Source organism: Equus przewalskii, chromosome X (genome assembly GCF_037783145.1).
Source record: "Equus przewalskii isolate Varuska chromosome X, EquPr2, whole genome shotgun sequence".
Taxonomy (NCBI): Eukaryota; Metazoa; Chordata; class Mammalia; order Perissodactyla; family Equidae; genus Equus; species Equus przewalskii.
The window spans coordinates 86,046,073-86,061,905 of NC_091863.1; the positions used below are offsets into that span (position 1 = coordinate 86,046,073).

Below are 15,833 nucleotides of genomic sequence, written 5' to 3' on the forward strand. Positions count from 1 at the left end.
TGACAAATTAGTCAGATGTGATACAAAGACATGATACAAGTGAGTACATAGCACAGTAATGTTTGGCGCAGAACATATAACGTTCCAGGCTCCAGAAGCTCAAATCAAACCTCAAATAAGACCCTATTCTAACATGAAAACAAAGCAGGACAAAGTCCCACAAACAAACAAACCAAAACTCTATACTGCGAAATTAACATTTTAAAGATAAAGATGGTCAAATACTTCCCTCCTGTTGCACACCTGAAAAATTCTAAATTATGGTGTGAAGGGTACAATGGGGTAGGAGGTTCCTCAAACTACTATAAGGAGAGAGGACAAGAGGAGAGAAGAGGCCTTTGATAATTGAATAAATCAGTCAGCATCAATGATCTTGTTCCTCAGTGACCCAGGGAAATTTTGTCAGGGGTTTCATTTTACCCCTGCCTAAGGTGAATTCATTCAGCCCAAATTATAACAGGGGAGGGTAACTAGTTTAATGAGAAAGGGAGCTGAGAAGAGCTGAGAAACATATAGAATGATTACATAGGAGTTGCCATGATAGAAACTCACAAAAGAAAGAAACTGGAGACAAAAGTAAGGTATATCCTGAAACAGTAGTTGGAAAGCACTTCTTTAGACTGGCTTTGTTAAACCCATGGCACTAAGATCTTGGCCTATACACAGTAATATTTTAACTAATTTTCTGGTTTTGTTAAGTTGGGTTTGTTTAGGGCTTCTAAAAATTTTCCTGGAAGACAAAGTATGTGTTCCCCAAAAGGAGAAAATCAATCTGCTTATGAGTAACAACTACACAGCTGTTTTAAAAAGGGAATGACAATTCCTAATTTTTGGTCAGGGGAAAAAAGACAAAGCAAGCTAGACAACACTTTTGATAAAGCAAATAGAGTGTGAACATGTTTCTTGGGCCAAGAGCTGTGCTTAGTTACTAAAAAATAAATTACAAGAGCTATTCTTCATACCTGCTTATGTGTTCTCAGACTTTCAAAGATTTTTTTTGCCCAAAAAGCCATCAACAAAGATAGACCTAATTTCCATAGTTCATCTTAAGATTTTCTCAAGTGTTTGAAATCCGTTCCCAGTGCGGTGGAGGGTAAGTGAAAACGTGTAATTACTTCTCTGAGGGGCTGCCATTATGAGAAGTACTAGGAAATTCATGTCAAACCTGTTGAGGATTTATCTCACCCTAGAAAATCAACTTTTAATTTTTACTCTCCTAACTTCCATCAACATAAGTCTGGACTTGTTAAGACAAAAATCATACTATGTCCAAAAGATTAACAAATTCTAGTCAACATTTTGCTTATTTCAATCAGCGTATATATATAACAAACTTCCAGAACAAACCAAACAGTGTGGATTATTTCCTACAGCAGAGATCCTCAAATCTGGCTACTCATTAGCATCAGCTGAAGATTTAAAAATAAATATTTCCTTTAAAAAAAAGAGATTTCAGACTCTACTGAACCAGAATTTCCAAAATTTCAAGATGTTGTATTATTTTAATAATTTCCAGGTGATTTCTGATAAAACTGGTACACAGATTGGCAATTAAGAAATACCTCCTTAGAGTACACTATAATAGGATTTGTACTATAACACACATTTTTGAATTGGAAAAAGACAGGTTTTTGTTTTTCTGTGCCAACTTGGAAACCTAATCCTGAAACACAGAGGTCAGCTTCATGTAGTTGTAGTTGTAAGGATACTGTGAAGGTAGGTTTATATACATCATATCCTACATTGGCCAGGCTCTTGGCAATCATCTGGGTAGTCACCTTCTTTTGACGCAGAAAAATTTTCATTCGTGGCTTCATATATAGAATACCACAAAATGCCTATGGAACAGTGAAGGGAAAGTTATTATACAACATTGCCAGTCCTACTGCTATCCCCATAGAACACTGCCAGCAAACGAGATCTCTTCTGGGCAACGATTTGGCTCCATTTCTATACCTTGTTATACTATGTCAACTACCACAGTCAAGTGCTGCTGACTACATTATTAGCTAAACTGTTTCAGTGGAGACAGTGAAAAGGAATCCTAGCACAAGGCTAAAAGGTTGTCATCTTTATATAACTAAGGTAAGATCTTGTTCTATAATATTTTCACATTACAGGAAACCTTACCTCTCACTGTTGAAGAAAAACCACTCTCACTCACCCGTAAAGAATACTCTGTTTCTGGCAGCTCACAGGTAACACCACCAGTCTCTTTTTCTTCTGTGCCAAAGTCTGATACCAGGATGTCATACTGATCTGTATCAAAGTCCAACTCAGACTTTCCATCTTTATTTCTGGGTAAAAGAGACAAGTACCAATCTAACAAAAACTGGCTCCAAAGGACAAAAATGCACTAGGAACCCAAGAGAAAAGAAACAATATGAGCCAAAATTCAGAGATCTATTTCCTTCCCTGACTACCAGTGCAAAGAAACTACAAACTACTTGGTTTGAAGATCACACAATATTTACAAATAGTTCCAGACTATACAAATCTACTCTGTTTCATGGAGGTGGTGATGCCAAGTACAGAAGGAAAGAAAAAAGGGGAAGGTGGGAATGTCTGTGATCTGATAAATCAAATGAACGTCAGCTATCCTTGAAGCAGGATCTTAAAATAGATCCCAACTTTCTGGGTATTGCTGGGTAGGTCATTCAACATCATTTTCCCCAACTGAATAAACAGATGAATCAAAACTTACATCTTCTAACTTCAGCAATAGTATAAGGACTAATGAGATACCAAGATTTCCTCAGATCTAATCCTATTTCTTAGAAGGAAAAAAAGGTTGCTATAGAAACAGCATATATTTGTTAGTCCTCTAGAATATCATTTATGGAATTATCATTTAAATATAATAGTACTTATATTCCTAAGGACATTTCTTCTTCTCAGAATCCTTTTGGGCCACTTGGCTTTGGTCCATCCCAAGATCCTGAGCTACATCACTGACAAAGTGCCAGAGAAAAAAGGCCAAACCCATCTTTGTTCCTGGAAAAAGCGCAAAACAAATGATGGGTTATAGAGAAAACATATATGTCAGAACAATAGTTCTCAAAATTTGTTCTGTGGAACAGTAGTCCCCCAAGATACTCTTAAATAAGAACTAAAGAAATAAAGAAAGGTTGTATAATCGAATAAAACTGAGAAACAATTCCTGGCTTTCCGAGTCACCTCAAGGTCTGGTGACACCTCCCTCATACTTCAGGCTTCACAAGCTCAGAAATGCTGTGTTGAAAATGTAGCTCCTTCTTCAGGGCTGGACCAGAGCCACTATTAAAGCCCAAGTCATTATAATAGTATATTCTGGATTTTCCGGGATAATCTTGATTCTTGCTATCCCATCCCACTCTAACACATGTACTCTGAGGAGGGTTCCTGTCCTCCCTGGCCCTCACCATTCACCATCCAGGGAAAAGAGGTCTGCAGAGACATTTTTTGAATTGGGAAATACTGCGTACTATATTGCTCTCAAATATTTTCAGTGCATATTGAAATAACGTTAGTATACTAAAGCCTCTGAGAAGCCCTGCAATAGAGCAACGTGGTAAGCTTTGTTTAAGCCAACTTTTCCCAAAGTTATTTGGGAATCCTTTCATTTACATAACACCTAGTACCATATAACACAGAGACAATGTATAAAGAAAAAAGTCTGATTAATGTGTTTAAATCACTGGAATACCTCAGGAAAAAAGATTCTTTAAAATATAAATTATATTACTTGGGATTTTCCCAGAAGGACACAGGAAGATCTGTTTCCAATGTGTAAAAAAACCTTACTTTTTTTCTTTTTAATTGAAAGTACTCTCTATATAAACCAGCATGGTTTTTATGTAAGTTTTACCCAGCTAAGAAATGAGGCGAAATACTTGACCTAAGGAGAAAAAGAAGAATGAATGTACTGGATACTCTATTCTACTAAACGTAAGAGTAGTACCTCTACCTTATATTAAAGGTTTTTAGGTTTTACAGTGGACACTGTTAAATGTATTCCATTTGACAAGCCAGGATTAAACAAATGATGTACCCTAGAGTATTTCTAGACTGTTTTATCAGCTCTAAACACATGACCTCAAGCCAGCCTCACTATAGGTCAAATTTATCTGCTTCAAAGATTTTTTCTACTTCTAATCCAGCTACTAGGAAAGCACTAATACAGAGATTCTTATTTTTAAAGATCATGTTGTGCTTTTTAACCCTAATTTCTCTTTCTCATATTTCATTTTCATTGTCAAATAGGTAAAATAACTATCATTTACCTATCTCAAAACAGTGTCCATGAATAGAAAATAGATATTTATAATGGATTCTCAAGATTTCAGAACAATGCTGAACTGTTGTGATTGTGGCAGTAGCCTCAGGATATGCATGCCTCCACCTTATCAAGCTTCACATTTTACCAATAAGACCACCATCTTGAACAGAGCTGTGGTTCTAGAAAGTTAAGGAAAGGTATGCAATAAGGTACAAATATGTATCAAAATGTATCTACTCTGCTTCTCTAGAGAGATTTACTAAAATGTGCTTTACCATACTACCTGTGCTTATTAGAATCCATCGCCCTTAGCATACTATACCTGCGGATGTTCCAAATGAGAACACGAGTGCCTTTTTTGCCTGGGATGGCATCAAACTGGGACAGCAGTTCATTTTCACTGTTGAAAATTGAATAGTTCAAGATGGCTTCTAGGCTGGGCAAGGAATCCTCAGTAATAATCATTTTTTGTAAAACCAAATATAGTCAAAGAAAAATTAATATCTTAAGAGGATGCTATCAGGAAGATCTGTCTTTTGGGTTCCACGTACAGACAAAATACTCACATATACCATAAGGCATGGGCATTACTGCTACAGAAGAAAGGAATGGGGGAAAATGGAGAAAGGTTGTAGAGACAAACACCAAAATTAGTCATCCCTGCAGGATACAGCTTCAAAGACATACTGTAAACAAAGAGTCCCATACCGTCATATGTTGCTTAATGACGGGGCTATGTCCTGAGAAATGTGGCATTAGGTGATTTCATGGCTGTGTGAACACCCTAGAGGGTACCTACACAAACCTAGATGGTATAGCCTACTACACACCTAGGCTATGTGGTACTAATCTTGAGGGACCACCGTCGCATATGTGGTCGGTAGTTACTGAAACATCGTTATGTAGCCCATGACGGTATCTAAGAAATAGATCAAAGGCTGAATTTTTAGATTCTTTGAAAGCAATGAGTTCAGACTTTACTGCTATACTGCTTGGGTCCGACAACCTGGTGTCTAACAGGAATAACAGCTTGTCCGGGTATAGGGAAATGAGCTATTCTGCTATCAGATACGCTGATGAATAGTATGTTTCTAGGAGTATGACGCAAATGTAGCTACCCTTAAGGGGAAAAACAGAGAAGGACCGAACTTTACCATGGGAGTGGGGGTGGGGGAGAGATATACTATATAATCAAATTGCATAACAATGAAAATTCCAATATAACAAAAACTTTTCTGTGCTTGTCAACTGTCCACTCATTTTAAAAATATTTAATAGGATGAAATTCCAGTTAAATTTAAGACAGTTGAATACCTCTTTAAGTACGAAAATTTCTGTTAGCTGGATTTGACCTGAAGAAAGAGTTTCTATCAAAAGAGTCAGATTAGACTAATTTTTAACCAACATTCTCCACTTCCAGAAAGGATATTGTTTTGCTGGTTGAACGGAACAATTGGTACAATAACTGCCTGGGCCTGGACACATTCCAGATAGGTCTGTGATAGGAGTCCAACAGTGAGAGTACCCCCATTCTTGGTGAAGACAAGGGCATCCTTTCCTAGCCGCATGGAGCCTGACTTGAAACCATTACCAAAGACCCCGATGGGACACTGGCTCTTCTTTATTACTTTATCTGTGAAGCCAAAGCTGTAATTACACAAGAAAAAAGAAATCAGAAAAAAAAAAGAAATCAGAAAGGTAAAAAGCACCCCAAGACAGGTGACAGGCAGAATGTTTGGCTTACAAATGAAGAACACTTGTAAAAAGTCCTTCTTTTTTTCTTCCTTTTGTTATTTTTGGCCAGAACTGTTAAGTTAAAAACATAGGAAATTACTATGGGGTAACAGGACTGATTTTCCTATGCGTTTTGTGTGCACATGAACACTTCCACTACAGTAGAGTCACATGTTACAAATGTAAAGGTGGCTTCTTTTCACTAACAGAGACAGCTGGAGAAGGCCACAGGCAGTTGCCTTTCTTGTCTAGATAAAATGGCTGATTGCTAACAGTAAAGTTAGGGTAAGGTGAAAAGCGTGGTTATCTCAGCATACACCGTAAGAAGGTAACAAAAGTACCAGATGGTGGCACTGGTCAGAGGTACTACAGTAGGCATCCCCTAACCTGGTTATATCACCCTCTAGAAATCCGAAAGTCAGAAGTCATATATCCTGACGATTTCAACTCTCCCCCCAAAGGATAACCCTTCCAATTCTTACCCTCTGCTCCATCTGCTGGGACAGTTCATTGGAATGTCGCCAAGGGATAAAAATAGGTAGTTCTGCCTCTGAATATCAGCAAACAGCTGCAGCATAAAGTTTCTCTTGTTCTAATAAGGGCCTTTCACTCAGTCACCTCAACAATCTACAGCCCCTTAGATCAGCTTAATGTAGGAGCCAGATCCTTTCCCATTCTGATTTCTTCCATTCAAACCCACAATAAAATAATAGAAACAAAAAACTGAAAGACATGAAATCTAGAAAGTGATGATTATCTTCCTCATATATATCTTCCCTCACCACAAATAAAACTAATTTTAAAGGTTGTTTCTTTTCAGATTGACTAAGTTTACAACGCTGTACACTACTATTCATTCAAAAAATATTTACTAAGTACCTACTATGTGCCATGCATTGTGTTAAGCACTGGAGACACAACTGTTCATAAAAGAGACAAGAGTCTTGCCCTCGTGGCTTACAGTCTAAGGAAGGATTCTGCATATTACAGATTAGATGCTTCTACAACATCAATAAAATAGACACTCTATATGACATGGTGGAGCGGCTTGGCCTCGGCGCTTACTCTTTTGAGCAGGACTGAAGTGCCTGGTTTCCACTTCCTGAAGGCCGTGGTTTGTGTTTACTCCCTATGAAATGGGACCACCTTTTAATTTTCTATTTCAAAGTGTCATACAGTGATACCATTATGTCCTTCTAGAGTAGACACTTTACAGGAGCTTTGTGTAGCCTACAGATAAATCTAGCCACAGAAAAAGGCAATTTCTAGGGCACTGGTTTCTTTGAAAATACCAAAAGAGCATGGAGTTTCCGCTGTCTATGGGCCTTAGTATTCCAGGAAATAAACTTACAGAAGTTGGTAAGATTCAGGCATTCCTATTCCTCTTGTGGAAGAATTGGCTAGAAAAGATGGGGTCATTATGAGGATTAAATTATATACTGTATACACAATATATTATAAATTATAAAGTAGTATTCAAACTTCAATTTTAAACTAACTCTAGAAGTCACTCTGAGAACTGTCATGTGCTGTCATCTACCTCTACTTCAGATCCAATGTCATATCTAAAACTCAGGGCTCTTCATAAATAGTAATCCTATGTACCACGTGAAATGAATTTGTATGGTTATTTGGACTTGAACCTTCTCTAATGCCACAAAAGCTTCACTTAGGTGGTCAAGGGAAAGTGGTGAAAATAGGGAGACTCTATTACTCCCTTAATGTCCTAGACATTCCTGCCTCTTCTGCTGTCATCTCTTTTCCCCTTTCTAAGTATAAACCCCTGTTGTGTTACTTAGTTTGGGGAGACCAAATGACTATATAAGGCTGAGAAAATAAGTAACAGGGCAGAGCTGGAACCAGAAATGGAAAAGAGTAAGAATAATGAGAAGAGAGCAGCTGCAAGCTCCCGAGGTTGTCATTGTTATGTTCCACTTAACTCTTCCTGGATGTTCTTTTATTCCACTTACCTTCCGTATTAGGTACTCTATTTAACTAAAAATTGCAGAATGAATGCCAGATAGCAAACAACTACCTAAAATAAAAGCCCTCACAATAAATAACAGAATTGTAGGAAGGAATTTTATATAGTTTGGCATAGCTCACTAACTTCCAACTTATTTCCTAATGTTGATACACCAAGGAGGCCTGGACACCAGCTCTTTGAGTAGCATCCAGGAAGATAGCAGCTTGCTCCCTAGTTCCTTAAAATGTCAAGATTCTAGAATCTAGAGAGGTAAATTTGAGACTCTGACCAATGAAACAAACCTTAGCAAATGCATGGACATACAAGGACAGGCACTACTGTTTCCTAGATATACTGGTGATGTAACATGTCATATGAAAGAATAAAAGCCTGCTAAGCACACTATTATTCTCTGGCTATTGTTTTAGAAGAAGAGACCTCTAGGAAATGCACTTCTGAGCAGAGGTAGCAAATTACTTTCAATTCGTGAATTGTGGCTGCTTTTAATCCCTGAACTTTGAAAGAGGTTTTCCACCTTGCTGAAAAAGGCAGCTGAATATATGGACTAGCTGATTCACAGGCTGTCCCCAGAAGCTAAAGAGAATTAACTGTGGACCGTAAATGAATTTAATGATAGGTTTTTCCTTTTTAATTTGATTTTCATAGGCTTCTATATTTATGGGAGAAACTGTCGCTGGAGTTACATAACTATTTTATTAGCCTGAAAATAGGAAGAGTAGCATAAAGAGTTGGAAAATGTAGATAGGATTATTATAAATGTTATAGGTCAAATAGAATTTCTGTAGGCTTAATAATTTTGCATAATTACCCCTACTATTTTTTTCCAAATATGAAAGCAATATGCCCCCAAACCAAAACCAGAAAAATTAATATACTTAATAATAATTTTCAAAGCTACCTCTAAAGTTCAATTATTTATAAAGAAACTGTGGTAAGTGGAATGCTTGGCTAGAAGTTAGGATTGGACTAAATGATCTCTTTTAAATAAATGGATCTCATAGCTGATTCAAGTTTAAGAAATGATCACAAAATCTAGTTACGTATACATTAATCCAGGACTCATCAAAAAGTTCTCTAAATTTTGTTTTTCAAAGATTGGCACCTGAGCTAACATCTGTTGCCAATCTTTTTTTTTTTCTTCTTTTTCTCCCCCAATCTTCCCAGTATATAGTTGTATATTTTAGTTGTGGTCCTTCTAGTTGTGACACATGGGACGCTGCCTCAACCTGGCCTGATGAGCAGTGCCATGTCCGTGCCCAGGATCCGAACCCTGGGCCGCCGAAGCGGAGTGCACGAACTAAACCACTCGGCCACGGGGCCGGCCCCTCAAACATTCTTCTAATTATGAGGGTCTGAGACATAAGGTACACAGACTGCTGAGGGGGAAAACACAAGCAAATTTATAACTGGTTATGCCCAAATTTCATTTCTTTTCTTTGATGGATCAAAGGGATTTCCCTACAAATAGGGTTAGAGAATTAGGATACCCTCAAACAGAACTACAACCAAATGAATGTTTTCCATTTTATAGTTCGGACCCTTTTCCCTCCTCCACAGCACCTCTCCACTGGCACTCATGTTTCACGCACTAGTTCAGGAAGCCACACGGAGAGTAATCAACCTCATCTGCTAAAAAAGGAAGAGGGAAGGAAGGAGTTGAGGAAACACTCATCTTCCACTGAGTGATATGTGAAGACAATAAAGTACAAACTTTCATTCTCAACTACAAACCTTTTTAAGTAATTAAATGAGTTGAAAGTGGCAACAGAAATCTAACTGCCTCAGCAGTTAGAAAAGAGAATTTCCTAACTTTGCAATTCTACTGCAAAACCTTCAAAGATTATATGTATGAATGCCTTCTATTTATCCTTCATGGGGCTTGATGATACCCAGGCACATTCATGGTTCTAATCCACAAATTGTCCCCAACTCCACTACTTATGATCAAGAGTTGGTTTAGCTTAATATAAACTGGAGAAGGTCTCAGGCCCGTGAAGGCCTCCAGGTCTTTACACTCGCTGTTCTCTTTGCCTGAACTCTCATCCCTTGCCCCTTGCTAAGTCTTTACCTTGTTCAATTCTACCACTCATCCTTCCATCTCAGCTTCAATATCACTTCATCTAAGAGGTTGTTCCTTACCTCCTGGAGCAGACTGGGCTCCTCTGCTGACTTATCCCACTGCCTCCTACACTTTCCTATCATTGTACTAATCATTTTCTATTATGATTACTGCTGAATCACCAGCTAGACTGTAAGTTCTGTGAGGGCAAGAACAGTGTCTATTCCATAACCAGTGCCCTGGCACATAACAGATGTTCAATAAATATTTGTTAAATGACTAAAGGGAAAGTAAAATATTAAAGAAAATTATTAAGCGTTAAAGAAACTTTCATGAACTCAAGAGAAAAAGAATGAATACATTTTTACCTGAGCATTCGGTGTAGTTTATGAGGTGTCATCCCACATCCATCATCGGTAAAGGTCAAACAAGACTTATTCTTGACCTCCTCAACATCTATAAAGACCGTCCTGGCGGATACATCTGGATCTACAGCATTATCTGCAAAAGGTAGAAATCTGTGATATTAGATCTCTTTTTCCAATATTCGACTAAAATCTCTAGTTCAGTGCCCCTAGGAGGATATACACTGTCCTTTATTCTCTCCACACGGATGTTCCGGAAGGTGAACAGGGAGCATTAATGGTAGTGCACTTACTAGGTTACAGGGAACAACAGACATAGTGGCAGATGGGGTTATGAAGCTGATTTCTAGATTTCACAGAATGACTGATCTGCAATCTGCTTTTCTCCTTATAAACTTTGGGGTCTCTTGGAAAAATAACTCCTCCTATATACAAAGCATTTTGCTCCATTTTTATCTTATTACTTCTTGTACCTTACCCACTTTACTGCTCATGAGCACATACAGTAAAGGGTAGCTATTGAGAAGAGCTGAATCGGCAATTTTGGTACAAATAGATGCATATTACACACATTACTGTTTATTTGTGAAAATTTTATTTTCTATTTTTTTACATCACCTCCTCTGTTAAAGAACACATATTATCATGATCCCTGTTTACAGCCTAAGAGGCACTGAAAGAGTCAGAGGTTAAAATCAAAACATTTAATTGCCTGCCTGGATCCCAGTGATGGTAACCGGCACGCTTAGAGAAGGAGTGATTCTGCTTAGGTACTCTGCAACAGCCTTAAAGGTGAGGCTGTCCAACTCTCATTAAATGGAGAACATGGAATTAAAGTAGAAAAAAAATACATAGGAAGTTTCACCTTTCCTCCTGAGTTAGGTCTTCATAACAGGTTAATTATTTAAGACTCCAAAGACATCAAATATAGCCATATTCTAACATATATGCTATGCCCACAACCCCAGGGATGCCACTGTCTAGAGGCCATATCTTTTTGCCACAGGCACCAGTTTACATAATTGTCAGTCACTGACACATGTGGTGCAAAAGTCTCATTAGGGCTCACCGGCCCGAGTGGGAGGGCAGTTTGTGCCGCCTGTTGGATAGGTTCCTTAAGCACTTCTGTGTCTACCAGCTCTTTGAGCAAGACAGAGATGTTCCCGTCCACCCACTTCCTTTTCCCTGGCATCCTATACCGCCTCACTGATACCACGTGGCTGGGCTGAGAGAGCCGGGTGGGGTCCTGGTTGCATACTCATCTTACCACCACTGTTCAAACTGTGGCACTTCTCTACTGGGAGCATCCCTTACAAGCAAGGGCAGTACAGGCAAACCTCAGTTTATCGCGTTTTGCTTTATTGCACTTTGCAGATATTTTGTGAAGGGCAAGACCCTCCACCAGCAAAAAGATTATGACTTGCTGAAGGCTCAGATGATAGTTAGCATTTTTCAGCAATAAAGTATATTTTAATTAAGGTATGTACATTGTTTTTTAGACATAACGCTATTGCACATTTGACAGACTACAGTAGAGCGTAAACATAACTTTTATATGCACTGGGAAACCAAAAAATTCATCTGACCCATTTTATTGCAACATTCACTTTATTGCGGTGGTCTGGAACCCAACCCACAATATCTCTGTATTACACATATTCAAAATGAAACTTTTTACAATACAATTAACAACATCAGTTACAATCACTTCGATGTATGGAATGTCCATCCAATAAAACGAGGCACAATTTCAAGGGCCACAATGGTACTGCCAGAGCCACTGATAAAACCGTCACTGCTTGTAACCTGGCAAAGTCGCAACAGCAGTCTGGCATCCCCAATAGCCCCAGAAGGGGGTTAAGAGGTCTGATACAGTCAATACTTAAGGACCAGGTGGAGCCAAAGCCCTGTGTCATGTAGCAAATCAAGTGAGCCAACTTTTGGCAGAAATTATAAGTTTGATATGCAATAGTGGCTTTTTCAGAAATACAGAGTTTTACTTAGTACAAGAGGCAGCAGTTTGTCTTTAACTGACAGAAGGATTCAGCATTGTGAAGCTGCTTACATTGTTTGAAGAAAGTATTTGGCAAGCAGGCCCTGAATTGTTGCAGGACCTATCAGTCACTCCTGCTGGCAGCAAGCCAGGGCCATTGAGATTGATACCTTGAACTTGTCAACCAACAGGACATCATTTCTACTTTGAAAACTTGGGACACAGATGAATTTTTCTAACACTTTATGAACATTCATGATTCAAACACATAACACACATCAATTCCAATTCTGCATTTATACGACACATTCAATGAATCAGCTTGCAGGCTTCTCACAAAATTACTTTTACTCTTTTCCTCTCTACAGCAAATTCTGTCCAAACTTTACTAGGTGCTTTTTTACAGGAACACACCAAAGAGCTTTAATACAGGCACTTCAGGAGTTACGAAGTAGCTGCCAGGAGTAGCTAGACATTTTATGTTCTTGGCTGGAAGCGGTGGAGTACCGGAGGGAGGGGGCCCACAAGAGGCCAGGGTCAGCTGGAGCAGCAGGGAACAAGAGATCAGCCGGCAGGCAGTGAGCACAGCTCTGCGCTTACTTCCAGTTTTAAGTGGCCTTTCACTTGGCCTCAGTAAATGAAGTTATAATAATAACACGGTCGACTTCAACATATGAACTTAGAGTAATCAGGCACCAATCTGGCGGCTGGTTTCGATTCTACCTCTTGCTGTTTAACCTTCCAAAAATTTATCAACACACAGCACATGCTATTAGATCCCAGGGAAACTATCTTCTTCCATGGCCTGGCCTACCCAGCCTATGAGCAGGTAGGACAGCGAGAGAACCCCTACTCCCTCCCCTCGCCCACTTACGCAAGAGCTGCACTACCAGATCCCAAGGAGTCTTCTCTCTCCTAACCCGGCCCATGCTATCCTTAGTGGGAGGACCCTATCCTACCTCCCCTCACCCACCACTCAGGCAAGAGCATGAGAAACCAGATCACACGGAATCTCTCTTATCCCCTAAGCTGGTGTACCCGACCCCTGGTCTTCTGAAAAAGCGCTGTAACACAAGCCTCATACGTCATCAGAACCTGGGAGGCAATGAGAAACTGTCCCATGACAGCCTCCCCGAAGAGACAGGATGGCAAGTGGGAGATGGCTTTGAGGCTCCCCTACTCCAGGAAGATGGCCTATGTGGACTCCTGCAAGGTCACTGGGGCCAAGGTGCTGCCCTACAGACATTCTGCAAGCATCTAAAAGTATTCTTGTCTAAAATTAAGGTCATCATCTTTCTGACACAACCCTATTGTTCTTCCTCTGTTCTCTTTATATACACACAATTGAAATGACCACAAGTTTGAAATTTCAAAGTTTTTATCCCTCCCTGTCTTTTACTCTATACATCCCTAGGCGCTCTCCCATCTCGCTATTTCTACTCCCACCGTCAATTTCTTAGTTGACAGGGTTTATTCCCTCTCATCTGGATTACTGCGATAACCTCCTAACTACTCTTTCAAAGCCACGTCTCCTTCTTCTCCAATCCATCTTACACATCGCTGCAAGATTAACTTTCCTGGAGCACATGACCATAATACTCCCCTGCTCAGAAAACTTACAACTAAAAGGCCAAATACCCAAGCCTCGGGGTCACATCCCGGTCCCAGTTCACCTTTCTAACCTCATTCCCTACTTGGTATTTAGAATAAAAAGATCTGTGTTTGAGTCCTGGATCTGCCACTTACTAGACACGTAACCTTGGAAAAGCCAACTGAATTCTCTGAGCCTCTGCATCCTTATCTGCAGGATGATTATAATAATAATGCTGTTTACCTCAAAGGCTAAAGCTAAAAACGTATTTGGAAAAGCTCTTTGTAAACTCTCCAGAGACCTATAGAGTTGACTATTTGTGAACTCTATGCTCTAATTAAACTCAATTACCCAGTATTCTTCATGCCTTTGTTCATGCAGTTGTTCCTTTTGCCTGGAATGCCCTCCCCTCCCTTCACCCAGATCCACATGCCCCAATCCTTCAAATCTCAGCTCAAATGTCACCTCCTCTACAAAGCCTTTCCTAATTCTCTTCCTGGTTAGCTGAAGTCATCCCTCCTTTCTCTGAACTCCCACAGCACTAGATGAGTATATCTTTGCTGATATATCCCTTTCTATTTTGTTGTTATACAAAGCATATACTTCCTGTACCTATTTTCTCTCCCCTACTAGAAGGGTGAATCTGTGTTGTATTCATTTTTGTACCTACCACGGTGGCCTTGCCCACAGTGAGTGCTCAATAAACATTTACCGAATGAATGATTCACTAGAAAATTAATGCATAAGTGAAGGAGAAAACTGTTGAAGGAAAACTTGAAATGAAAGCTTTGGATTACCAATTAACACTGTGCTTTCCCTCTTTCTTGTTATTAATATGACTACAAATAGTCGTGATTTGGTTTTAAAGTCTGTATGTGTGTGTGCATGTATGTAACACACACACATACTTGCACTCATATGGAACATCTTGGACAAGGCTTAGGTTCTTTAGGTTAATGCTTGAAACAAAAATCATACATATTCAAAATTACAAATGATACACTCTTTAAATCCCCCATAAAGTTCAGTATACAACATAGGTACAAACAGTTTTGCACAGTGCCACTGTGAGGGAACAACACGTTTCTGTCTCCCATTTCCCACTAAGTAAACCGTTACTTTGCCCTCTCTTTTTTCTTTTTTGTAAGTTACATGCACACAGACCTCATTCTACTGTGCAGTGTTTCACTCAGGCATGGTGCAAAACCTTAAAGATACAGTCCTTCTTCTCTAGAATTCAAAAGGCATCCGTGTCACTTTCTTTCCTGCACCTTCTAATGAACAGTCACACATACTGCGAGCATGCTGTGTTATGGTCAAACTGATCATCCAAGTTCCCTGTCATCCTTCCAAGTAACTCTCCTCACCATCTCCTCCTGCTGCCTACTGACTTCGTGCCCAAAGCAACTCACGCTGCACAGCCACAGTGATTGCTTAAGCAGGGGCTGGGGCTCATTTGGGGAGCTTGGAAACTATTTTCAAGATTTTGTTCTGTGCTACCTTGCCCCATAAATCTCTCTCCCCTCTCCCAATTTCGGAAACATTTATGATATGCTCCGGATGCTGCTGCGTTTTGTCCGGGAATGCTGTTCTTCTTTGCTTTCCACATAGCATTTAGCACACTACTGCAAAAGCTGGTGTACTTGGCTTCAAGGGATCAACTGAAAACGCTTTAAAAGCAAACATCGGTGGAGCGAGAGGTTAAGTGCTCAGTATTCATTCCAGCGGTGTGAGGGCGCTCGTGGACCACGGACCCAGCCCTCCGCAGTCGCAGGGAGCCAAATGCACTCGTGTCATCTCTTAAGAGATGTCCCATCATTCCCAGACTCTCTAGTCCCAAAAGTTA

The 15,833-nt window shown here is 39.6% G+C and overlaps 1 protein-coding gene across 3 annotated transcripts in view; it reads right to left on the reverse strand.

The window, feature by feature from the left end:
• MORC4 (MORC family CW-type zinc finger 4) overlaps positions 1-15,833 on the reverse strand; it is a 48,545-nt gene that overhangs the window by 31,720 nt on the left and 992 nt on the right. For 2 of the 3 annotated variants that reach the window (XM_070605157.1, XM_070605156.1), the window contains exons 3-7: positions 10,407-10,539; positions 5,688-5,905; positions 4,581-4,728; positions 2,165-2,297; positions 1,710-1,838 (exon numbers count right to left, since the gene is read on the reverse strand). In XM_070605157.1, coding sequence (XP_070461258.1) covers positions 1,710-1,838; positions 2,165-2,297; positions 4,581-4,728; positions 5,688-5,905; positions 10,407-10,539 — 761 coding nt within the window. Of the gene's footprint in view, positions 1-1,709; positions 1,839-2,164; positions 2,298-4,580; positions 4,729-5,686; positions 5,906-10,406; positions 10,540-15,833 lie in introns of all 3 variants that reach the window. The other variant, XM_070605158.1, reaches the window with a different exon arrangement.